This window comes from Agelaius tricolor, unplaced genomic scaffold, assembly GCF_023055355.1.
Source record: "Agelaius tricolor isolate 1412-34295 unplaced genomic scaffold, bAgeTri1.0.p SCAF_15, whole genome shotgun sequence".
NCBI classification, from domain to species: domain Eukaryota; kingdom Metazoa; phylum Chordata; class Aves; order Passeriformes; family Icteridae; genus Agelaius; species Agelaius tricolor.
The window spans coordinates 19,577,677-19,603,613 of NW_027269275.1; the positions used below are offsets into that span (position 1 = coordinate 19,577,677).

The 25,937-nt window shown below is 61.4% G+C and overlaps 1 protein-coding gene across 4 annotated transcripts in view; it reads right to left on the reverse strand.

Moving 5' to 3' along the window:
* Positions 1-25,937, reverse strand: part of GSE1 (Gse1 coiled-coil protein) — a 102,177-nt gene that overhangs the window by 45,259 nt on the left and 30,981 nt on the right. For all 4 annotated transcript variants that reach the window (XM_071440795.1, XM_071440799.1, XM_071440796.1 and 1 more), the window contains exon 2: positions 20,343-20,505. In XM_071440795.1, coding sequence (XP_071296896.1) covers positions 20,343-20,505 — 163 coding nt within the window. The remainder of the gene's footprint in view (positions 1-20,342; positions 20,506-25,937) is intronic.

Below are 25,937 nucleotides of genomic sequence, written 5' to 3' on the forward strand. Positions count from 1 at the left end.
AAAACACCCAGTTGGGGCTGGGGGATCCTAGGGGGGTCCTGCACCCATGCCAGGGGGTGGTGCTGCAAGGGGATGCATCCTAGATATTGAGATCCCGGAAATTATTGAGAAGCGGATGCAAAATTGGCAATAAAAAGACCCTGAAGTCAGGAGGAAAGTGGGACTGGGATGGATGAAGGTGAGCAATTCCCTCGGGAATGTCCCCTGCACGAGGGGCACCTCATGCTGGGGCCTCCCAAGGTATTTTTGGATGGTGAGGAGTGAGGGCAGCGGGCATGGCAGGGAGCCAGGACACAGGGCTGTATCTCCGTGCAGCAGAGCAGGGGCTGGCAGGGGTATCAGCCTGGACACCTGGCTCCTGTCTCTGTCCCTACCCCTCTCCTGAGACCCTGAACACCCTGTGGAGCCCCAGCATGGCTGGGAGAGCTCGAAGGGGCACAGCAGCACCCACCCAGCCCCGGGGCCGTGTCCCCGGGGCCCTGCCAGCAGCCTGACGGATCCATTGTGTCGTGACAGACGAGCTGCTTTATCGCGGCGAGGCAGCCAGCGCCAGCCGTCAGGCTGACCCCGCCGGCGGGCTGAGGAGAAACAGAAGAGGGCTTGTATCATCCAGGGGTCAGAGGGCACGGAGGCAGCCGGCCCCCCCTGCAAGCCCAAATTCCTGGCATGCACGCCCGGGCCGGCAGCTGCGTGCGGCCCCTGAGCCGCAGGTGGGGGCTGGCAGGGTATGGGGACAGACATCCCCCCTTAGCACCCCCAGTCCCTGTGCTGCCAGCTCAGCTTCCCCTTGTAACACGGGGGCTGTGCCCTGAAACGGTGTCCCCAAGCTGTGGTGTCCATCCCTGAACTGGGGTCTCCAGTCTGTCCTGTCCCATCCCTGACACGCTGTCCCCAGCTGCCCCGTCCCAGAAGCTGCCACCACAAAGGGACTCAGACAGACCCCACAACCACCCCAGTGTCTCCCAAGCCAATGCAGTGACCAGGGGGTCACCACTTTTCCCATGCCACCCTAAAATTCAGTGTCACCTCCGTGTCAGGGCTCTAGTGGGATGGGCAGGGTGGGACAGCAACTGCAGCCATGACTCACATGGAATTAATTGGAAATCACATCCCCAAGGCCGGAGCAATGTCCCAGCACAGTGAGATGGGGATGTTTGGTAGGACCCCACTCCCTGCTCCCAGCAGCAGGAGTTTTGGGCAAGGACTCAGCAATGCTGCCCCCCCCAAAACTGTTCCCAAGACTCACATTTCTCTGGGATCAATCCCACTGGGCTGACATCCCTGGCATCAGGCATGGCCAAGCTATGGGGGCATGATGGTGCCAACCACCTGGGTCAGAGCCTGTCTTTGCCCCCTCACCCCGGCATTGGGGGTCTGTGTGGGCCAGTGGGGAGTAAATCCCCCCTGGAACCTCTCTGAGCTCCCCATCCCTTCCTCCCCTCCCTTCCAGCAGCCTTTGTGCCGCCGCCGAGCCGGCACCTCCGGGGTGGATGCATTAAGGCAGCACAAAGCAGAGCCGAGAGGCATTTCGGGTGCAATTTTCCCTGCTCCATTATTGACAAACAAGCTGCTTTGTGCAGGTGATGCCGAGGCCAGCGCAGCAGCTGGGACACTGTGCCACGCCGTGCCACGCCGTGCCAGCTGGACAGCCCCATTCCTGCCCCACAGCCAGCCACGCTGCCCTCCCATCCGCCACATCCCAGATCCATGTCACTCCTGAAAACCAAGGGGAGAAGGAAGAGGCAGGGGGAGCGCTCAGGGATGAGCAGTGGTGCCCAGGCAGGCACTGGCATCGCTGCCGGGCAGCCCCTTTCCCCCGGCCGGGGCGGCTGGGCACAGCGTGCGGCGAGTCTGTCGTTAGCGCCGTGCCAAACCCAAAGTGGCTGCTTCGGAACGGCAATCCAATAAAAGTGCTACTTGTCTATTTATCATCCTCAGGGCTTTTTATCACAGTGCAGATGGCTGCTACCTTCGCAAGGCACAGCAGTGTGCTGGCACGCGCCCGCCGCACAGAAGCTCGGGCGCCGCGGAGTCTGTGCGTACACCTGCGAGGAGCCGGCGGCCGCCTGCTCCAGAGAAGCCAGCCGGGAGCCGGGCAGTGCTGCCTGCCAGTGCCACAGCACCCCAGGACATGCCAGCTCCCCGCCTGGGAGGTGTTTGCACCGGGCACTGGCACCAGGGATGGGTATTGGGCATTGGAACGGGGTACGTGCAGTGGGGATGTCCAGCGGGTGTTCGCACTGATCATTTGCACAAGGTGTTTGCATGGCGCATTTGCATCAGGGTTGGGCACTGGGCATTGGCACTGGGCATTCTTCATCCCTGGAGGTGTTCAAGACCAGGTTGAACAGGGCTTGGAGCAACATGGTCCAGTGTAAGGTGTCCCTGCCCACTGCAGGGGGCTCAGACAAAGAGATCTTTAAAGTCTCTTCCAAGCCAAACCATTCCAGGATTCCATGATTTGCACCAGGGATGTTCATGAGGTGCTGGCACAGGGCTGCTGCAGTGGGCACGCTCGCTGGGCCCTTGCAGGAGGTGTTTGTTTGCTCTGGGCACCTGCAGCGGGCATTTGCACTGGGGGTTATTAGCGGGCGTTCCACTGGGCACCCGCAGCCTGTCATTACCCGGCTGGGCGGGCTGCGGGCAGCGGCAGCAGCGGGCACAGGGCGGTGGGTGGGAACTGCTGGAGCAGGTGATTAAAGCTGTATTAAGTGTCTGTCTGCACGCGGGAGAAAACACACCTAATTATCCACCGGGAGGGAGGAGCGGCCCCGATCACAATCGCGTAATGAAGTGGAACGCAGGGCCAGGCCTGGCACCGGCGGTAATTAAAAGGCAGCAAAGCCAGAATTGCAACGGTGGCAGGCAGCGGGCAGGGTCCCAAACCCGGAGCCTCTGACTTCCGTGGGAATCCCTCCTCAGGGAGCCCACTCACATCCCCACTCCAGCACATTTCCCCGTGCACCACGGCCTCAAGCCCCACCTGCTTGCGCCAAATCCCCCCCGCACGGCACAACAGCAGCGCACTCCAGCAAAGCCGCCTGGGTGCCAGGACGCGGTGCCAGCACCCCTGCCCTGCCCGCAGGCGCCGGGCAGGCCCCGCCGTGGCACCGTTGCATGGGCGTCGAGCGCGGCCCGCTGCGCAGAGGCGATGCCGGGACACGGAGGGCCGGCGCCGCTGGAGCAGGCGGCGGCGAGGCGGCAGGGGCGGCCGGGCCCCACCTCTTGCACCGGAGCCAAAGCCGCCAACCCACGCCACCGCTCCCCGAGCGGGTCCGGCGGGTCAGGAGCGCCCCGGGGAGACGCCGTGTCGCCCTGCCAGTGCCCGGCGTCCGCAGCACCGCTGCAGGGACCCCACGCCCGCGCCTCCCCCCCCGGTCCGGCTGCCCCAGCCGGTTGGGAAGCGGCCGGGCTTGCCCGGGAATGCCGCTTGCATCAGCCCCGGCCTGGCTGGCACTGCTGGCAGGCGGGGACGTGCAGTGCCGGCAGGCAGCACGCTGGGGTCAGGCCCTGGAGAGGTGCAGTGGGGTTAGGGCATCCCTGGCAACACCACAGGGATGCCCACATCCCTTGGGGTGGTGGCACAGGGGACACTCAGAGGGGCAGTGACCACCCACTCCATCTCCCTGTCATTTCAACTGCGGTGCAGGACTCACAGCCTCATCCACAGCACGGTGACAACCTCCACTACAACGTGTGGCACAGTGGCAGGCAGTGAGGACACAGGAAGACATCCCCTCCTTCTCCTCACCCTGTCTTTTTCTCCTTCTAATGTTTTTTTCCTCCAAGCTCTCCAGAACAAAGTACACACTCTACCTCTTCAAACCCACCACCATCTGTCCATCCGTCTGAGCGCCGCAGCCCCGCCGCTCCGAGCGGCCGCCTCCAAGCAGATGGTGACAGGGGAAGGACAAGCCGCTGCCACACAGGGCCTCGACGGCGGCGGGTCACAGCGGCTCCATCGGCCCTGACCTCCTCATCCTCCCCGGCACGGTAATTACCCAGCAAACAGCCTGCGCCGGGTCATTGTGCTGGACACCAACAAAGGGCGGCCGACGGCGGGACCTCCCGACCCCTGCCAGCCCCTGGCGACCCCGCCACCCCTGCCCTCCGCCAAAAGAGCAATAAATCAAAGAGATGGGACAGGGACAGGCTGGCAGGCAGGGATGGGGATGGGGACTCACTCCCCACCAGCACGTGGGTGCACCCCCAGCACCTGGGCGATGAGCCCTGGATTAGCGAGGCCATGCAAAGCATGGTTGCCATCCTCCTCCCCGGCAGAGGGGACAAGTCCCTGCTGCCCTTGGGGACACACACAGGCTGTGCGTGCTCCCAGGCTGAGCGCAGAGGAGTGAGGGATGCTTCCTCCCCCTCCACCCTCCGGTCACAGCCAGTTAATGGGGAATTTCATGGGTGCGGCACAGCGGAGCGCAGCCGGGAACATGCCGGAGCCATCTGCTCGCAGGACCTGGGGCTGTCGAGCCGCCCTGACCTCGGCAAGGCAAACAATTTGCAGGAGCAGATGTCGCACCCTCCCTTCCCCCCGGGGCTGAGGGTGTGTCACCCGCCGGGCTTGGCACCCCCACAAACCCCCGGCACCTCGGGGTGGTCCCTTGCACCGAGCTGGGGGCACAACCAGAGAGCAAAGGCACATTGCAGAGACCTGGGAATCTCACTACAGGAGTGACACCCCCCAAAATATGGGGCCCTTGGGAATCTGGGCATGGCACAGCAGCGCAGAGGATGATCCCTGCTCCCTCCTGGCACCCCAGGCACCGCAGTCAGGTGTCACCTCACAGGCTGCCATCCCTCTGTGCCCGCTGGCAAGGATTCGGAGAGCTGGCTGTGCCCACAGAGCTCATACCCTGCAACCCTCCTGCCACGGCAGCGGCGTGCCAGGCACAAAGGTGCCTGGCTCTGTCACCAGCCGCAGGTAGCACGGCATGGCACGGGGCTAAATGTGCAGGCGTGGCTGCTCCGGCAGCAGATCCCAGCCGGATCCAGGCTGGTTTCCCGCAGGTCCCCGGGAGTGGCTAGCACCGGTGTCTTTCGGACTGATTAAAATTCATTCTGCATGATTTAGGACCTAATCTCGGTGAAACTCCACAGCGCTTTATTAATAGCGCATTAGTGGATAATTCATGCGTTCGGATGAAGAATCAGCCCGTGTTATTCTCCGGGAGGGGGGGACACGCTGGGGGGGGACACGGGCGCGGGGAGGGGGGCACCCCACTCGCCCAGCCTCCCGCACCTCCCCGCCGCCGCCGCATCCCGGCGAGGCAGCAGCCCTTCTGACAACTGCCACCACTCATTAATCTTGACGAGTTTTCTGCTGAATATTCTTCCACAGGCTTTCAAACCGTTCACTAATTGCAATTAATCACTTACCGAAACAGATGTCAGGAACAATGGAATTGGGAAGTCTGGAGGCTTGATAAAGCTGTCAGAGGAGCGCGCTCGTGTGGCAGCGGGTGCCAAAAGGCGCTGGCAACACCTTCCCCTAGCCATGTGCTGGGGGGACCCGGTGACCCCGTCCTGCCCGCGCGGCATCTGTCCACCCCGGAGAGGGAAAACGCACGGAGAGGGGGCACAGGGAGGCTCTGTGTCCCCACCAGCACATGGGATGGGGATGTGAGAACTGGTTTTTGGCGGTGGGAATGGCACACCTGCAGGGAATACCAAGGATGCCATCAGCACGGCTTAACCCTGACTTGGGGGCGGCTGGGGCTCTGCTCTCCATCAGGAAAGCCGCACGGAGCCCCAGCGGGGCGTCACGTCCGCCGTGCCTCGCGCAGGCGACGGCACGTTCCCCGTCCCTGCCAGACGCCGCTTTAGCACCAGCAGGGATCCAACAGCCTTCCCCGGCAGGCGCGCCACGCTGTTTACCCATCACACATGAAAGGTGCCGAGCTGACAGCTCCAGGGATGGGAGAGAGCTCCCGGAGACACTGACGGGGCCAAGGTGCCTGTGCACCTTCGCCTCCTGCCCTTGGAGACCCCAAGGGCCACCCCACAGGTGACCCCAGCAAGGGGCAGCTCCCAGGCTTCTGTTCCCCTGCAGCTTTACCAGCTGCAGCTCTGCACACCCCCACACCTCAGCTGCTCCCCCAGCTTGAAGACACCCTTTGGGACACAAGGTGAGGACAGGCTGGGAGAGGGAGCACGTTCCCAGTCCCCCACAAGGCAGACGATGCTGCACAGCCTGAGGCCACCAAGCGCAATTAGCCCCGAGTCCCCCAAGCACTGTGGGGACACTGCTGTGGGGACACCCACACCTCCCCAGCAGGCAGAGCCCAGGGGATTGGAGCATCCTTCCGGGGCTGGCGCAGCGCGAGCCCAGCCCGGGGCTCGCGACCGGCACAGCCTCGACACATGTTACAATAAATATTCCGCACAGACACCGTTCCATATGTATGATCCGGTGGGGTGATGATTTTTCTACTGATCACTGGAAGTGACAGCTGTGCGGAGAGCAGGAGAAACAAAGGCACCGACTGCTCTCCCCGTTACACTCTGCTAGCGACATGATGGTGTGACACGGAGCCGCAGCATCTGGTGGCACCAGGACTGGCAACTGGGATGGGACGCCTGTTAATGCCCGCCACAAAGGGGTGGCCACAGGGATGGGATGGAAAAAAGGATGGGGTGGCAAAGGAAATAGGGTGGAAATAAAGATGGAGTGTCAATGGGGACAGGGTGACAATAAGGATAGGGTGGCAGTGATCATGGGAATGAGGTGACTGTAGGACGAGGGTGGAAATAAGGATGAAGTGGCAATGGGAAAGGGGTGGCCATGGAGATGGAGTGGAAATATGGATGTGGTGGCAATGGGCACAGGAATGGACATATGATAGCAATGGGTGCTGGGTAGCAATGAAGATGGGGTGGGCATGGGACAGCAATGAGCTTGAGGTGAAAAGAAGGATGGGGTGGCAACATGGTGACAATGGGAATGGGGTATCAGAGGGTGACAGTGGCGATGGGGTGGCCATGGCAATAGGATGGAAAAAAGGATGGAGTGGTAATGACAACAGGGTGGCCATGGGGACAGGATGGCAATGGGAGTGGGGTGGAAATATGGAAAGACATCAGTGTGGATGGGATGTCAATGGGAATAGGGCAAAAATAAGGATGGGGTGGCCATGGGGGTGGCTCCCATCTGCCCCCTCGTGTCCCACACTCACAGCCAGCCCCTCCATCCTGCCCTCCTGCCACCGCAGCGCCCGGCCCAGGCAGGGTCAATATTTGCATTTGATTTGCAAGCGTTTCCTCCCCCCAGATAACGGCAGGGCTGCCACAGGTATGGCAGGGAGAATGCTGGGCTGGGTTAATTATTAGTGAACATGCAAATTCCCCCTCCACGAGATAACAATAAACACCGTGATTTCAGTGAGATAAACAGGGCTTTAAATTTCCAGCAGCCTTTACTGGTGTAAAAATAAGCGTCCCTTATTTATTTAGCTCCTTTGAGAAACCACATCAGTCCCCAAACACAGTCTTTTACTGTCAAGCTACAGTAGAAGCCTTTATAGGCGGCGAAGATCCTGACAGCTACCCCTAGCACAACCATCTTTTATTCATGCTCATAATATAAACTGTATTGCCTCAGAAACAAAAGGATTTAACTCGCTGCTGGCCGGGTGGCAGCGGCCGAGCCGAGGTCCCTGCTGGGGGCACGTGGTTGGGATGGCTTTGCTCTGACATCCCACATCTCTTCATCCCTCAGGATGCCTCCTCCTAGGGGCAGCACTGAGACAGACCCCTGCTCTGATGCATCAGCATATCCACGGATAAAATAAGCCAAAATAACAATCTCCCCCCAACCTGGAGCCATTAGGCAAAGCCTCCGTGCTCTGCGGTTCCGAATCCCACCCTGCCTGCACACACGCAGGAAGAGCAGCGGTTACAAGAGTGGTTCGTATTTAATAATGCAATTTATATTCCACTCTCAACATAAACTATTGTAAAGGCACACTAATGTAAAAATACATCTGGCTTGTCAATAGTTTATCTTCTGGATCTGCATCTAAATCCCTGGGCATTCTTGACTTATGGCTGCACCAGTGTCTAATGAATAAAAAGGTGCAAATTATAGGCCTTGCTTTAATGCTCATCATAAAATTAGATGATAGTTGCAAAAGCTGCATTCTCCTGCCCACAGTGCAGCAATGGTAAGCTATAAATAAAGTGTATTTAATGTATCCCAGCGCTGTGCAGAGCCAGGAAACAGTATGTTACTGCACAGCCTTCAATGGATCCGCCACCAGTTCAATGAAGTGATAACTGATCCATCATGTGAATTTATGTTAACTGTCTGCTCGCAAAGTCACGGCCCCAGCACTGTAAATAGCCCACAATCCTTCCAGCCCGGCCTGCCTGCCAATAAACCTGTCACCGGCAGCCTGGGAGCAGCCACCTTAGGACACCGCAGACAAACCATTACAGCTTGGGTTTCCTCCTGGTTTTTCCATTGCTGCCGTGCCTTGGTTTACCCACAGCCCAGCACCCCCCTCCTCGGGGCTTCCCAGCCCCGTGAGATGCTTCTCCACCTCCCTGGAGCTGTCACATCAGGGATGCAGGAAGCCCAGATGGGATCTGGGGGGCTGGCGGGGGTGTGGGTGGGATGGCTCCTGTGCTGGCGACAGGCAAATGATGGGAAGGGGGGGACAGGCTGGAAGTGGAGCCCCTCCAGTTCCTGCAACAGGGTGGGATGCAGAGCCAGGAGGGATGGTGGGAACAACTCACAGGATGGGGACAGAAATGGAACTGCATGACTGGAAAGCATCCTCCTCTGGCAGAGATGTGTGTCCCAGGGCTGGCACCTGGGAAGGAGACATCCCTGTGGTCACCAGGAAGGAGATGTTCCTAAAAATGTGGTCCCCAGGGAGGAGACATTCTCAAGAAAATGCTCCCAAGAAGCAGATGTCTTTAAGAAGGAGGTGTCTTTGGGAAAATGTCATCCCCTGGAATGAAACATCCACAGCAAAGATGCTCCTGGTAAGGGGTCCCAGGGAAGATGATGTCCTAGGGAAGGACACGTCCCCAGGCAGAGCATGACCCTGAGAAAATGTGGTCCCTGGGAAGGAGATGACCCCAGGAAGCAGATGTCTTTGGGAAGGAGATGTGCTCAGGAAGGAGATGTGCTCAGGAAGAAGACATCCCTGGAAGGAGATGTCCCCAGCAAGGGGACGTTGCTGGGAAGGTGTCATCCACAGGGAGTTGCCCCTGGGAAGAAGATGTCTCTGGGAAGATATCATCTCCTGGAAGGAGACATCCCCCACAAGGATGTCCCTGGGAAGGTGTCATCCACAGGGAGGCGTCTCTGGAAAAGTGTCAGGAAGATGATGTCCCTGGGAAGATGTGATACTCAGGAGGGAGATGTGTCTGAGAAGATGTCTCCAGGAAGACACAGTCCTGAGGAAGGTGTTCCCAGGAAGCAGGCATGTTTGGGAAGGAGATGCCCCCAGGAAGGAGACATCCCTGGGAAGATGTCATCCCCTGGAAGGTGACCTCCCTGGCATGGATGAACTGGGGCAGGCATCACCTGCAGGGATGTGTCACTGGGAAGAAGATGTCCTTAGGAAGGAGATATCCCCCTTCAAACAGCCCAAACCCATGGAGCCCCAGCAGTGAGAGACACAGTGATCCTTGGGGAGCAAGGTGGCACCCGGAAGGACACGGGGGACACCATGCCCACAGGAAGCAGCATTCGCCACCACCCATCCCTCATTAACGCGGTGCTGAGCAGCCCCTAATAATAGCAACAGTAAATTCTCCTACCCCATTTCTATAAATAATGTAGAATCTTTTTATTTACTGACAGGTTGTAAAAGTATCAGTGAGAATAATGTGAAATCAGGAGCTGCTGAATAATTCATGGCAGCAGCTCCGCTCTCCCCGTCCCTGCGCTCCCCTGGCCCTGGCGTTTACACGACAGCACCTTGTGCCTGGGTTTATCTCATAAAAACCAGGACTAACGACCTGGCACTAATTCTTTATCAACAGGGACTTTTACAGTGAGGGGAGGAGGAAGGAAATAGAAAGAAATAAAAATAACCCCGGGTGCACTCTATAAAAAATGCATAGGCCCATGTCCTTGCCTCTGCACAGAGATGGCCATCCCCAGCTCCTCCCATCTGCAATTCCCCACAGACCCCACAGCCTCTCCAAAAATTAGTATTAATCAGCAGCACCCACAGCCCCACACTGGCATGATCCGGGGGAGGCAAGTGCAGGAAGAGTGGCACAACCCCGCTGGGACATGGGGACACTGGCATGACCCACGGGAACACCAGGAGGGCTGATGGAGAGACTGGCAGGACCCACAGGAACAATGGCAGGACCCGTGGGGATGATGACAGGACCCACGGGAATGATAGTAGGACCCTTGGGGACACCAGTAAGACCCATGGGGATGGTGGCAGGAGCCATGGGAACACCAGCAAAGCCCATAGGGATGATGGCAGGACCCAGGGGGATGGCAGGACCCATGGGGATGGTGACAGGACCCATGGGGATGGTGAAGGACCCATGGGAATGATGGTAGGACCCTTGGGGACACCAGTAAGACCCATGGGGATGGTGGCAGGAGCCACAGGAATACCAGCAAAGCCCACAGGGATGATGGCAGGACCCAGGGGGATGGTGACAGGACCCATGGGAACACTGTCAGAGCCCACAGGGATAATGGCAGAATCCATGGGGACAATGGCAGGATGCTCCCTGTCCCCTTGCCACCCTCAAGGCTGGCAACCTGGGGCAGCAAACCCCTGCTGGGGGCAGATGGCTTAAATTTGGGCAGAATATGCTGATCACTGGGGCAGCTAATCCCTGTAACAACCTGATCCGGTGTCCCTCATCCCTCCTGCCACCTCTGAGGGCGATGGGGACAGTGGGGACCCCCCTGCAGCTGCCCCCATCCCCTCCCCAGAACAATACCTACCCGCCGCTGTTTTGATGTGCGGCACAAAGCCGCGAGAGCTTTCCATGTAACATGATAAAAGCAAGTCCCCAGCCAGCACAATTATTTGATAATTCTCCCTTAACACCCATCAAATTAAAGCAATGTCCAAGGGCTGCCTGAAGTGGCACTGATAGGTATTAAACTTTAATGAGATTTAATGGCACTGCCCTACTTTTTAAGCGCTCGGGCCTACATTTATGAACATTTAATTTCCCGGGCCCTGACCTCTTTTTTTTTTTCCCCCTTTTCCCCACGGCCCCCCCTGCCTGCCTGGGAGCACAGCTGGATTCTGTTAGCTCTGGCAGCCGCCCCGACCCGGGATGCTCGGGATGCTCGGCCAGCCCTGAGCCCTTGGAAATCTCCAGGCACTGCAGGGTGAGATCTTGACTCCTGCAGGGAGCTGAGCAGGGAGGGGGAGCCCAGGGAAAAGCCAGGGGGGAAGCGGGGTGCAGATGTGATTCACCAGCAGCACACACAGCCAAATTTATGGAATGACTTAATTCATTTTCTCTTGGGACGAAATGACACTGTGGGTCCAAGTGGTTGGAGGGGCCTCCTCCTGCTGCAACGGTTTTGTTTAGGCACCCCTGAAAAATAAGTGTGCCCCCGCTGCAAACCCACAGTGCCAGGGCAATTTGGGGGGTGAGACCCCTCAACGCCCCCAGGGACAGAGCACAGCCCACTGATCCAGTTTATTGCTGCCCTCTAGTGTGTATGGGACAGCCCAGGCCTGCTGTCACTTGTCCCCCTGGCCACTTGGCCACCTAGCATGCTGCATCTGAAGCGGGGACAGCTGATGAGATACTCAGAGCCCTGACATACAGGGTACCAGGGGGATACCAGGGTAGCAGGGAGCATCACCTCAGCACCCCAAAATCCCACCAATGCACCTGCAAGATGGGCACAGACTGGCACCAGCGACATCAGGCATCATCTCCTGCCCCACACCATGGCTAGGACAGGTTTGATGGGGCTTGGAGCAACCTGGACTGGTGGAAGGTGTTCCTGCCCATGGCAGGGGGTTGGAATGAGAGGAGCTTTGAGGTCACTTCCATCTCAAACTACCCTGTGATTCTATGGTCCTGGTGGGACACAGGATGCAGCATTTCCCTACCAACCATGAAGAGGGGCTGCTGGCATGGGTGACCTCTCAGGGCATGAAGGTTAGAGAAACTGAGGCACACACCAAGGCAGACAGGCTTCTGAGCTGGATATGTCCCTCTCCCGCCTTCCCAGCACCCACCTCAACTGCAGGGAGCCCAGCAGCAGGAATGCAAAGGCAGGGCAATAAAAGGGAGCGTTATCAAGCGCCAGCAGAGCTGACAGCTCAGGGAGGAGAGCAGGGAGGGAGGGAAAGGAACAGAAAGGGAAGAAAAAAAAAATACCCCACCCTTAACCCCGAGATCACTTATCATTCAGGCTGCATCACGCATCTAGAAAGTGCAGACACAAAAATGTAATGTCATAACATTCGCAGTTCAATAACCTTTGCTTCACGAGACGGCTTGAACTGTCAGAGGAGCTGGAAGGTAAATATTTCAGCGCCCAGGCACTGAATGCAAAGGCGTGGGGAGGGGGTTGGCCTCGGCTTCCCCAGCTCGCCTCGACACGTTCAAATATCCCCCGCCATAAATCCCGGCCGGCGCTGGGGAAAGGCCGTGGCGCGGATAAAATACGAGCAGATATAAAGCCAGACACCTTTATTGTTCGGCAAAGTCTTCCAACAAGTTATGAACCCGCAGCTTGACCCTAACCCATCATCTTGTTATACAGCGGAAACAAAGGCAGCGCCGGGAGCCGGGGCTGGAGAGGGGCAGGATGCGGGTGGGAAGGAGGAAAACCCAGCCTGCCTCCTCCACGGGGGATAGGTGGGTGTAATTCATCCCTAAACCCCACATCTACCACGCTCCAGGCTGCCTGTGGGGAGCAGACCCCGTGTTAGCCCCTTGCAAGGAGCCTCCCTGCCAGGTTCAAGGGTACAGAGTTCCCTTGGCCGGGGTTAACAGGAGCAGGACCCAGCAAACACCGGTTAACCAGGACTGCCATGCAGGCAGGAGGAAGGAGATTGCACAGCCAAGAACCAACGGCTGCGGGGGTTGGCAAACCAGTGAGGGATCCAAAGGGGAGCAGAGAGATTTCCCAATGGGGGAAAAAATCCCCTAACAGCACTGCCAAGGTGCTGGCACCAGGACTGTGCATGCAAAGGGACAGCACGGCACAGGGGGCAGTGACCTGGTGTCCAAGCCAGCTGCATGGCACAGCACAGCACAGCACAGTGGGCAACAGCAGTGCCAAGCAGCTTGCACATCCCATCCCCTGCATGGCACACGCTGCACGGTGGGCAACAGCAGTGCCAAGCAGCTTGCACATCCCATTCCCTGCATGGCACACGCTGCACGGTGGGCAACAGCAGTGCCAAGCAGCTTGCACATCCCATCCCCTGCATGGCACACGCTGCACGGACCTCCCCTCTCCAACTGCGCGGCACAGCTGGGGACAACCAGAGCCACCTGCCTGCAGCTGGGCTGGCTCTGCCACGGCGCAGCCCCAGCGCCGGGGGAGCAGCAGGGGATCAGGACACCCCAGCGCCAAGCAGGGAGGGCATCAAACGGGGCACGGCCGCGGTGAGGAACAGTTAAACGGCCCCCGCCCGCACGGGGCGTGCGGCAACAGGCACCATCACACCCTGCCCAAACACCTGCTACCGCCGCGCTGGCACGGGGCGAGCGCCCGGGGCGGGCACGGAGCGGCGGCAGCGGGGAGCACGCCAGGGCCCGCAGCGAGGAGCGGCATGTCTGCGCTTGGCAGCACAACAGAGAGCAGGTGACAAGCGCGCCGGCGGTCGCTTTATTACAGGAAGCGAGCACGCAAGCATCTGACGCCGCGCTGCCCGGAGAGAAAATAAAACACCCCCCTCTCCCCTGCTATTAACAATCCCTCTGCGGGCGCGGGAGAAGGGCCCCCCGGATGCGGGGGGTGGGTGCCCTGCTGCAAAATGATGGCCCGGTGGCATCATGGCTCAGCCTCGCCCCCCTGCATCACTCCCAAGGCCAAGTAAATCCCAAGGGAGTAAAATTATGTGTGTGTGCACAAACATTTTTCCTCGGCAAACACTCCCCGAGACAACAAAATCAGCCGCCCCTGCACCCGTTCCCGCGCCGCCCCGCTCCTCTGACCCAGCAATTAGAGGCAGGCATTAATATTTAAATATTGCCAGCTCGGGAGAAAGGAAATCAAATAAAACACGCCAGCGTGCCGGCAGCACATCCAGCTCCTGCTCCATCGCCTTAAAGAGGGTGCACAGCAGGAGGGGGGGTGCTGTGCCACGCTGCTGGGGACACCATGCTGCTGGGGACACCAGGGTATTAATGCCACAAGGGGAACCCCCTTTCTGGGCCAAATCAGGGTGAGCAAGGAGGCAGCAAGCAAATGGTGAGCAAACAGCAGTGATGTTGTTGCCTGCTTAGCTGGGGGGTTTCAAAGGAACCCCAAGCCCACACTGACCATGTTTTGGGGTTCCCACTCCCTCCCAGCCACAAAGCAGCCGCCTGCAGGGTGTTGGGGACACACACACATCCAGGCTGTACCCCCCCCACCCGGTCCCGCGGGTGCTCGGAGGCGGCGCTGGCCCAGCAAAGAGGATTTACTGCTCAACGCAAGGGGCTTTAGAGGCAATAACTTTCCCTCCTCTTGACTTAAATGGATTTGAAACTTCAAAAAGGATCGAGGGGGCAGGCTGCCAAGCGGCCGCCCCCAAGGGCTGACCCCGCAGGGGCTGGGGGGGCCGAGGGGGAGCTGCCAGCCCAGCCAGGGCCAACGGCCGTGGCAGATAAGGGGTGGGGGGGCCCAGAAGGGCCCGAGATAAGGCGGCCGCCGTTACGGGCGCGGGAGCTCTGGGGCACTTCCTCCCGCCCCGCGGTGCAACCGCCGGCGGGCAGTGGGGGGACATGGAGGGGACGTGGGGCTGCGGGGCATGAAGCACGAGGCATGGCAAGGGCCAGTTCAAGGGCAATCCCCCTGGCAGCCTGCCCGGGCAGCCGCTGCAGGCCAAGCTCTGTCCCAGCTGCTCCTTCTCGGGGCTCGGAGGGGCTGCCCCACAGCCCGTCAGGGTACCCAGCGCCCCACAGGTGGGTGAGGCACCCCAGCATTGCCAGCACACGGTGGTCTGGACTGGGTGCCCCCACTGGGCTGTGATGGCAGAGGCCATCTGCTGCTGCCCACACTAAGGCCAGGCCTTACACCCAGAGCTGGCGGCAGTGCCAGGGCTCCGGGACAGAGGTGTGACCCATGGCACCGTGCCCTGATGTGGGGGAGAGCACCACCACCTCCCACACGGCTGGCACAGGCACAAACCCCCCCAGGAACAACCCCTCCAGGCCTCAGCCTCCCACGGGCCAGACAGCAGGCTGAGGGAGAGGGCTGGGAACAAACAGAGGAGCAGCAATTAAAACTAACACCCCCCCCCCCTCCTCAAGCTGCCCCCCAGCCTGTACCCCTGTCCCAGCCGCTGGCGTGCCAACAAGGCATAAACTGTCCTGCGTCCTTCGGCACCCCCCCTGTGCCCCCCGGCAGCCTGGCCCCCCGCCAAAGCCACCATCTCCCCGCTGCAGCTCCCTGCCCTGCAGCCAGCACCGGCCAGAACAGGCCCCGTGTGTGCACACAGGAGCTCAGCCCCGCGGGACGTGCAGGCACACGCACCCCGCGTGCCCCCAGCCAGGGGTCACCGCGCTCAGCACGCAGAGATTCACACCCCGGGGTTGTGCAACGCTCACACACGCACACACAGGGACACGCGTGCGCTCACAGTGCGCTCACAGGCAGCCCCCCCTGCACGCTGACCCCCCAGCCACGGCTGGCCAGCCCTGTGGCACTCCCCGGCAGGTTACACAAACAGGGCGCACACGCAGCCGGGCGCACGCTCGCCTCGCTCACACCCACAAACCACACGGGCTCACCCCGGTGCTGCCGGCGCACGCGCGCCCTTGCAGGAAGAGGCGCTGGCTTCCCGCTGCCTTTTCCCTCCATTAACTCCCTCCCTGGATCTGGATCCTGCTCATGGCCCAGCGGGCACCCACAGCTCTGTGCCCCCCAGCCACGGGAGGAGGATGAGGATGAGGATGAAGAGAGCAAGGCACTTGCCCCTCCTGCTCCAAGCGCTGGCAGTGGGCGCTTGCCCAGGACTTGGGGACAGATGTCACCAATGGGGCACTCGATTGACAGATGCCACCCATTGGGGACTGGCACCCCTGTCACCATGCAAAGCAGACACAGGGCACGGTGAGCTGCCAGCCCCAGGGCGAAGGGCACGGCAGGCAGCACAGGCAGGGCTGGAAGAGCCAGGACAGAGCAGGGCAATAAAGGCGGAGGCAGGCGAGACGCTGGGGCCGTGGCATCACCCCGGCACAGGGTGCGGTGCCCGGGCTCCCCGCGTCCACCTCAGTCAGCAACACGGTCCCTCCCCAGCTCCAGAGGTCCTGGGTGTCCAGAAATATTGGTGGGTAAACTGAGGCACAGCCCCACGCTGCACCCTGTGTGCCCGCATGGAGAGATGGGCAGGCAGCAAGGCAAGGAGAAGGGTCGAGGTCAGGGCCACCCTGTGCCCTGCCAGGCATGGGAAATGACCCCAAGGGTCTCTCTGGAATGTGGGTCATGGGGACTGAGCACCACAGCTGGCCCCAGACCCTGAGGCCACAGAACCCAGAGGGTCTCATCTCCCCACAACATTCCCCAGCTGGATCCCCAACTCCAAGGCAACCTCTATTTTCCACACCATGGGGTCCCCCAAGGCCAGGGTGACCTCTGTCCACAGCATCACAGGGCACTTGAAGCTTGGGGTGACCTCTGTCACCTCTCCATCAGGGTGACCTCCACCCCTCAAACAATAAGGGCCTCCAAGCCAAAGACAACTTCCATCCTCCAGGCCACAGGGTCCCCCTGCCTCAGGGTGACCTCCACTCCCCAAACAACAGTGACCCCCAAAGCTCAGGGTGACCACCACCCTCTGTGGCATGGGATCCCCCAACTCTGGGTTGACATCAGTCCACACACAATGGGGTCCCCAGAATCCAAGGTGACCTCCATCCCCCACATCACAGGGACCCCAAATCCCAGAGCAACCATGGGGTCTCTCAGCCCCAGGGTGACCTTGGTCTCCCAAACCGTGGGTTCCTCCAGACCCACGGTGACCTCTGTTCCCCTCACAACGGGGTTCCCCAAACCAGGCTGATCTCCATCCCCCATACCATGGCTTCCCCTAAACACAAGGCGACCTCTGCCCCTTACACCATGAGCTCCCCCAACTCCAGGGTGACCTCCATTCACCAAACAACCGTGCCCCCAAATCCCAGGGCGACCTCCACCCCCTATACCAGGGGTCCCCCAGCCCCAGGGTGACCTCCATCCCCCCCAGCACAGTCTCTCTCAGCCCCAGGGTGACCTCTGTCCCCCCCACCACTGGGTCCCCCGGCTGACCTCCATCCCCCACGCCAGACCGCCCAGCAGAGGGGCTGGGTGGGGATTGCGAGCGGCGGGATCACACCAGCCCCATCCCACCCCTCCAGCACAACTCCCACCCGAGGGGGGGACCCCGCTGCCCCCTCCCCACGGCTCTGCTGGGCTGGGCTGGGCTGGGGGGGGGGGTCACTCACCCGCGGGCCGCGCTGTCCAACGGGGGCTGCGCTCCTCCATGGGGAGGGAGCGGAGCGGAGCCGAGCCGAGCCGAGCCGTGCCGAGCCTTCCCCCGCCGCTTCCTGCTTCCCTCGGCGCCCGCCCGCCGCCCCGAGAGCCGCACGGCTGGAGCGTGACTCACCGGGGGCCGGGCCGGGCAGGGCAGGGCAGGGCGGCGGGGGCGGGGGCGGCGGGCACCGGCAGCGAGGCACGGGGCGCTCCGAAAACAGGGATGCTGCAAGGGGGGGAGGAACCCGCCCACCCGGGGCCACCGGGGATTCGCCGGGAATGGGGGTTCCCCCCGTGCGGGGGGTCCCGCGGGGTGTTCGTCCCTCCCGCAGCATGCCAAGAATTTGGGTGATGGGGGTGTCACTCCTGCTCGCGGCGCACAGGTGACCCCTCCCCAAATGTAAGGATGGGGGGAGGCCTGTGCCAGGCACTGATGGGGGCCAGGCCTTTGACCCGCACCCCAAAACTGCTGCAAGATACCCTGGGGCTCTGGGGTGCCAGCGTGGCCCAGCACAGTGGGCACCCAGGGTGGTCCTGAGCCCAGACCCTGCAGAAATAAGGGGTGATCCCAGGACAGCCCCCTCGGGGCACCCCAATGCCCCAGGCACCCCCTGCCCCAGGCGTGGGAGAGTGAACAGCACTGTGTCTCCCAGGTGGGGATGGTGGTGGTCACCCCTGTGCCATCCCACCATCACCTGGGCTTGGGGACACCAGTGACATGAGTGGGGTGGGGCTCAGCCCGCTCGCACAGGAGGAAGTTGCCCATCATTCACCGGCCACATCAGTCGGCTCCACGGGCCAGACAGGCTCGGCTGGCTCGGACAGGCCAGACCCCCACCTCCCTCGGGCAGGAAGGAGGCTTCAGTGAGGAATCTCGTCCTGGCACTGCCAGCCATGAACTGGCATCTCTGCAGGAGGACACACAGGGCATGACAGGGACATCCAGCCGTCCCCAAACTGCCACACCACAGCACACACACCCCCCCAAATCCCTTCCCAGCTCACCCTTGCCTCTGCATCCCCTCCATCCTCCTCCTCCTCTTCCTCCAACAGGCCCCAGTGCCCACCACGCCGGTGCTGCCACGGTGCCGCTGCTGCCCGCCACCCCCCCAGTCCTCCTCGTGCTTCCCCCCCACCCTCCTCGTGCTTTCCCCCCCCCCCAACTCCCTTTTCCCGTTCTATTTTAAATTTTTATTGCATTCTTTTTAAAGAATACAGAGGAACAAATGCCCTTATCAGCAATTCTCACAAGGTATAAAGAGCCGCTTTTATCTCCTGCCTTTACTAATCTAGAGCGAGCCAATGCCTGTTAATTTTTTAATTTTCCTGGTGAATGCATTTGTGGTTCCGTCAGCATCCATCCAGACACGCACGCAGGATCCCCTCGGCATCCCAGCCCAACCACCCTGGCATGGGATTGACACTGTGCTGGCAGAGCAGTGCCTCATGGTTTGGCAACCACAAAGGGATTTTGTGCACTGGGAAGTCCCGTGTGTCACACGAGGCTCAGCAGGACACCCCGGGATGTGTCACCACCCCCAAGATATGGAGGTGCTCCCACAGATTCCAGCCTGGCTCTGCCTGGCCACAAGGAACACTGACAGCGTGGGTCTCCACGCTCAGCACGGGGATAGATGCCATGCCAAGCTGTCCAGCTGTCATTGTCACCCTCAGGTCCCCGCAGGGGCAAAGGGGGGGTCACCCCCGTGTCCCCCCCAGGAAGGGACGCAGCACAGGCTGCCCGCTCAGCAGGGCTGGGAGCGCAGCAGCCGGACGCGGCGCGCAGATGAGATGTGGCAGGCGTGTAACAAGCCATTAGTCACTGTCACCTTTGCCCGGCAGCCACTGGCAGGGTAATAAATCCCGGGCTGACTCCAGCGGGCCCGTTCCAGGCCACGGCTCCCAGCTTGCCTCCACACCACTGCCGGCTGGGCTGTGAGCAGCTTGTAAATGCATCCCAGCCCCCCCGGGGGACACAGCGCCTTGCGGGGTCCCCAGACCACGGCCAAATCCCTGTGGGGCTGATCGATGGGTGACACGGGCCACTGCATTCCTGAAGGGTATCCTTCTCAGGGAATGTGAGGGGTCACAAATCCCCACCACCAAGCAGCCCCCTGGCCCTGCAGGCTGCCCCTTGGCTCTCCCTGCCTGCCCCAGCTTCCCTCCCGCTGCACCTTGCGGTTCCTGACTCTTCCCAGCCCAACGCCAGGAACCGGCATCGGCGCTTGTTACGGATCAAAGGAGCCTGGCATGGCCCAGCACAACACGGCCCGGCGCGCCCGCCGGGAAGGGCTGGCAAACAAGCCGGGCCAGGGAGGCGGCAGGCGGGAAGCACGCGTGATGCCTCTCCTAAAAATGCTGCTGCTCCTGACGGACAGGGCGGCCGAGTCCCTGGAGCCGCGGTCCATCCCAGCCCCGGGGGCCCCCCAGCTCCCCAGCACAGCCAGCCCAGCACCGCGGCTCTCCCTGGCGCCCACGGCCTGACTCACGGCCCTGGGGATGGCGGGCAGGGACTGCGGTGCTGTTGGGGTCACCTTCCCAGCGGGGCTGCGGGTGTTCGATCCCAAGCCCAAGCCGCTGGCCATGAGCCTTCACCGGGAGCCCCAAGCAGCACATGGGGCTGATGGTCACCCCACAGTGGGACAGGGGACATCCCTTGGGAATGGCAGCCTTGTACCCTCCCGTATCCCCCCGCATCACCTACTTGTGGCTCCAGCGTCCGCACCCTCCGCATCCAAAGGCGTCCGCTGGCCGATGTCCGGGATGGTGCTGCCCGTTCCCGGGCTCTCCCCAGCGCTGGCCACCCGGTGCCGGGACTCACCGCCCGCAGGCTTAGTGGCAGCTGTCTCCAGGGACGAAGAGGACGCCTGGAAGAGAAGCAGGACAGAGACTCAGCGCCGTTGCCTCTCCCGGTCGGAGCAGCGCCGGCACGGGTGGGGGGCACGGGGGGGTTCGGGGTGCACAGACACAAGATGCTTTTGTTTTCCTGGCGGCCGGTGCACGTGGCCAGCACGGGAGCCGCACGCCAGCCCGCGCCGCGGGGCTACAGCTGGATCCGGCCGATGGCTCCCAGCACAGCCAGACAAGAAAGGCTGCAGGGGGGGTGAGGACATGAATCAAAGCGGCGTCCCCTCGCCCGCCGGCGGCAGCTGGCCGGTTAGGCAGCTCCCGATTACTCAACCGGGCAGTGTTTACTCGAGATCAACAACCCCCCATCGCCTGCCCTGCCAGGCGGGCGAGGGAAACGTGCTGCTGGGATGGGGATGGCATTCCCGCTGTGCCTTGTTTGGGGACAGTCCCCTTCCTCGACCCCCGGGCGCTGCTGTGGCTCAGGGTTTGTTGTAGCTGTCACCCTCCTGCCCGGGCACACAGCTTGGGCTGTCACCACTCCTGTTTAGCTTTAATAAAGAAACAGACAGTGACACAACGCTCATCCCAGCACTGTTGTGCCACCCTGGGAAAGACGCACAGACAGCCCAGGTTCACAGGATGTTGTGCCCACCCCAGGTAAGGTGGGATGCTGGTGACCTCCCCCTGCCACACGTGCGCCTGATTTGGGGACATTAGGACCATGGTGAGGATTTTATGTTGATCCCGTTTTGCTCGGGATTACTCCCATAAACATGGAGATGAATGGTCGGTGGATGCTTTGCTGGGAAGCCCTTAGACTCAATGAGCCACGCACACGAGCGGACGTATAAATTCACCGTTTGCTCCCTGGAAAGGTTTAATTTATGGAATCCATATGGCAGCGCCGCACAACCGCGAGCGCTTGGCACATCCCGTGAGTCCTCGAGTGCCACCATGTCCCAGCCCCAACTGGCGGGGTGCCACCAGCTGCCCCGGTGATGGCAGGATGCTCTTCTCTTCCCCAGTGATTAACAGAAGGTGACTTTCACAGCGGGCAGGGGACAAGCCCAAGGATCAGGCCCTGTCCCTGACAGCTGGGTGTGGGATCCCTGGAGGTGGCAGGGATGTCTCAGGGAGGAGGTTATGCCACTGCTCCTCCTCCCAGGACAATGCCACCGGCAGCAGGAGGCAGCAATCCCCTACCTGTGGGCATGGGAAAGGCTGGGGTGCACTTTGATACCTGGAGCAACTAATCATTAATTAGCATTAATCACTCTCCATCACGTGTCACAGCAGCACTGGGCAAGACGCAGCTGGGAAGTCGCAGACCAGGGTCTTGGTGGGGAAAGTGGATTTTGACAGCTGGGCCAAGGCTGGCACCCTCCTGCTCCCCAGGGAGCCCCCCAGACCCCAAACCACCCATCAGCCCCACAGCACCAGCAGCCCCCACCCCCTCTGTTTTCCCACCAAGGGATGCTGAGATGCAAAGGCACCAGAGATGGGTCCCACCTGCCCAAGGGCAGCCGGGATCCCACCCCCCCTCACCACCCGTGTCCCCTGGGACCCCCAGGCTCCGCACGGAGCAGCGGCCGCCTCCTTGCTTTAACTTCAGCCGGCACTATCTGTCAGCAAATCATCCCCGGTTACACAGATAAGGAATAATTGATGCAAAGGAGCCATCTGTTTGCGAACACGGAATATCTGCTCAATTAGGAGGGATCTGTCCACCCAGATAAAGCATGGCGGCAGCCCCTCAGAGCGGGCGCCTTCCTCCCCAGCCACGTCCTCAAAGACTCACCCCCAATTAGAGGTGAGCAGGTTGATTTGGGTGCTAATTTGCTAAGCAGCACCCTGAGGTGCTTGGGAACAGGCTGGGAGGGAAAGGTGCTCTGCCACCAAGTGCTGAAATTTGAAAGGAGAGCTGGCAGCTCCCCGATGTCCCAGTGTGATAAAGCTCAGCTCCTCCTGGCTCTGGGAGATGCTTATCCCACATGTTCCCAGGGATGGAGAGAGGGGACCAGGATCTGTGCTTGTCCAATGGCACTGAGCTGAGGCTGGCCCACTCGTGACACACAGATGGACAAGCCTGAAACAGCTCCCAGGACAGATCCACAACAGGGATCAGGGATGCAGGGCACAGCCTCAGGCACGTCCAGGTCAGGGGTAGGTGTGCATGGAGGTGACAGCAATGTGACATCATTATGTGATGTTATTAACATGGGAAGAACAGAGCTGGCATGCAGGCCAGCTCCACAAGTGGCAAAACCATGGGGAAAAGGCTCCAACCAGAGGAGGCAGGGATGGCCCCATGGCACGACACTCCCCAAACCCCTCCTGGGTGGCATCTGTCCCCATCTACCCCAGCAGGTTCTTGGTATGAAGGACGTGGAGAGCTTGAGGGGGGTCAAAACAGAGCTGGTGGCCTCCAGGGACAGGCACAGAGAGACACCACATCAGCCGTGTCACCGGTGCCCCACGCCACCAAGCAGGGTGCCCAAGGGCAGGGCAGCGTGGCAGTCCATGGACAGAATGGCACCAAGGGCAGGGGATGGTGTCCCCATGTCCAGTGACCCCACTGTCCCCAGTGTGTCCCTCCCTGCCAAGGACACATTCCTTCTGCTCCCATCCCTGGGCTCAATGCCTGCCGTAGCTCCCAGCTCTGTCCCAGCTTTGGGATGGCACTGGTGGAGTGGGAAAGCAAAGGGCAGGAGGCCACGCCAGCGCACTTCCTGTGCCTCCAGGACACCCAAAACGTGGCTTCCCCATTCTGCCTCCCCTGCTGCTGGGACAGGCTGCAGCGTGCACGGCGCCGGTGCCACCCGCCCACGGAAATGCCGCCCACGGGAATGCCGCGGGCACGGCACGGCAGAGCCCCACCACACCACCCCAACCTGGCAGCACTCCGGAAAACCCCTGCGCTGCCAGCAGCCAGGGCACCGGGGGTGGATGCAGTCTTTGGCTCCTGGCTGGCATCACCCCGGCAGGGCGGCGGGCACAGAGCCTGGCGAGCACCGGCACAGCTGCACCGGCTCCGGGGTTTGGCACAGCGTCGGTGCCAGCTCCGGTGAGTGAGCCCGGCATGAGGTGAGGAGGATGCCCAGCACAGAGGGGCTGCATCCTGCTCTTCCCAGGGGATGCAGGGGCTGGCTGTAGGGCCTGGGGGACACAACCCCTCGCTGTCCCCCAGCTCCCCCCAGGCCTGGGAGGCGGCGCTCAGGATAAAAGGTGGTTTTGGAGTGTTGAGGGCTGCAGGAGCAGGCTCCCCCCAGTTCCCTTTGTCGCTGAGGCCCTCAAGCCCCCTGGCTCCTGCTGGGGCTTTATCACAGCACAGCCCCTGCCGTGTGTTCCCCCAGACGGTTCCAGCTGCTCTTCCCTCCAGGAAGCCTCTGCCCTTCTCATCCTTGTCCCAGCAGCCTGAAAACAGAGGGTTTTCCCACAAGAGCAGGCTGGGGTGCCCCTGGGGAGCTGGGGTGTCCCTGGGGAGCTGGGGTGCCTGCTGGTGGCATGGCTTGGCCCTGATGGGTGCCCACGGGAGGGGTGGTGGCTGGCTCCATGCATCTCCACCGTATTTAAAGTTTCTCAGGCGTGTTTGCTGGCGGAAAGTTGGAACCTACAATTACAGCTGCGCTAACTCCTCATTAAAGAGGGGAAGGGGAAAAAAAAAAAAAAAAAAGGCAAAGAAACAAAAGGCTCCAGACTGAGACACAGCGCCGTTAACCCTTCCCAAGATGGGGATGTGGCCCCCCAGGAAATTCATACAGCTGGAGGGATGGATCACAGCGGTGGCAGGTGACACCATGCCCCAAAGGTCTTGCCATGACCATCACTGCCCACCTGGCTCCCCTCTCCGTGTCCTGGTGCAGCGTTGGTGCGGCTGTGCCGCGGCGCCCGCGTGGGCACGGCTGCGGCTGTGCCGGAGCCGTTTGTCACGGCAGGGCTGCGGTTCCCGCTCGCTCTCCTCTCCAGCAGCGACACCGTGACGCCTGCTCCAGGAGCCCACACAATATGTTCGCACTCATCTCGCAGCTGCCCCCAGACAGCCCGAGGTGCCGCGCTCCTCGCCGGCGCGGGGGCCGCTCTGTGCCGGCACAGCCGCGACGTGCCCGGCTGGGAACTGGCACAGACGGAAGGGGCTGGAGACTGTGGTCAGGCTGGATGCCACAAGGGCGGACGAGGCTGGAAACGCTACTGCCATGGGCAAGGGATGCACCAGCGGCCCCCCATGCCCCAGCACATTCACCCAGACTGTGCCACGAGCCCTGGGAACAGCAGACAGGGGGACAGGCCTGGCTGTGACCCCCGTGTGTCACTGCAGCCACCCTGCACCACACGGAGCAGAAGCCAGTGCCACACACATCCCCCCCCAGGACCCCATTCCCCAGCGAGGGTCTGACCCTGTGGCCACCCCAGCATGACCACAGCCCCCCTCATGCCCCATCTCTGGGGAGCAGCAGGTCCCTGCGTCACTCTCCAGCCCCCCCGGCGACACCACCTCAGCACCGCGGCCACAGCAGCGGCTCTGACAGCAGCTAACGAGCTGCAGGCAGCAATTTGGGTTATATATAGCCCCAAAGTGACTGCATCTAATTGCTCCAGCACACACCGGCCCTGCCGCGGGGTCCGGGTGCTGGGCTCGAGGGGACAGGGTGAGCGGCACGTGCTCAGCCCCCTCCCCTGGCTGTCACCCCGTGTGACCCCCCGGGCACCCTGAGGCTGGCAGGGCACAACCATCACCCCATCCATGCCAGCCCCGAGGAGCTGGGCTGTTCCTGGCAGCTTTGTGCCAGGCCATAAGCGGCTTTGGCTAAAGCCGCCGTCCCAGCCCGTCCCAACCAGGGACCCTAAGGAGCTTTTGTCCCCTCTCATTACGGGGTTTTGGCCAGGGGGCCACGGGGAGCAGCACCCAGCACCCCCTCTCTGCAGCCTGTGGGCTCCACCAGCTGCTCCGGCAGCCCCGGGAGGGAGGCACGGCAGGAGGGAAGGGAGGGAGGGAGGTGCCCCCTTTGTGGCAGCCCCCATCCCCTCAGCAGCAGCTGCCAGGCGAGGCGGCGGGCGCGCAGATGCGGCCGGAGGAGGGAGATGCTCTCTGTGTCTGTGTGTCTGTGTGTGTGTGTGTCTGTGTGTGTGTCTGTGTAGGGGGGTCCCCCACAGCGGCTCCCCACGCTGGCGGGGCAAGCGGCGGCCCCCGCGTGGGGAGGGGGAGCCGGAGCCGAAATTGTTTGCCAGCTTCCTCGAGACGGCACAATGGAGGGCGCGCAGGCGGATCCGGGGTCAGGGGTGAGAGCAGCAATAAGTGGTTTATGCCTTTTGTGAAGAGGCTGAACTGACAGCTCGCTGGATTAACAAAGACGTCCTCTGTTCCCGGGCAGGTCATGTGGAAAGCGCTGCGCCGACCCCTGTCACTTCTTTTTTTTGCAAGAACAGACATTTGTTCGCCGGCGAACAGGGA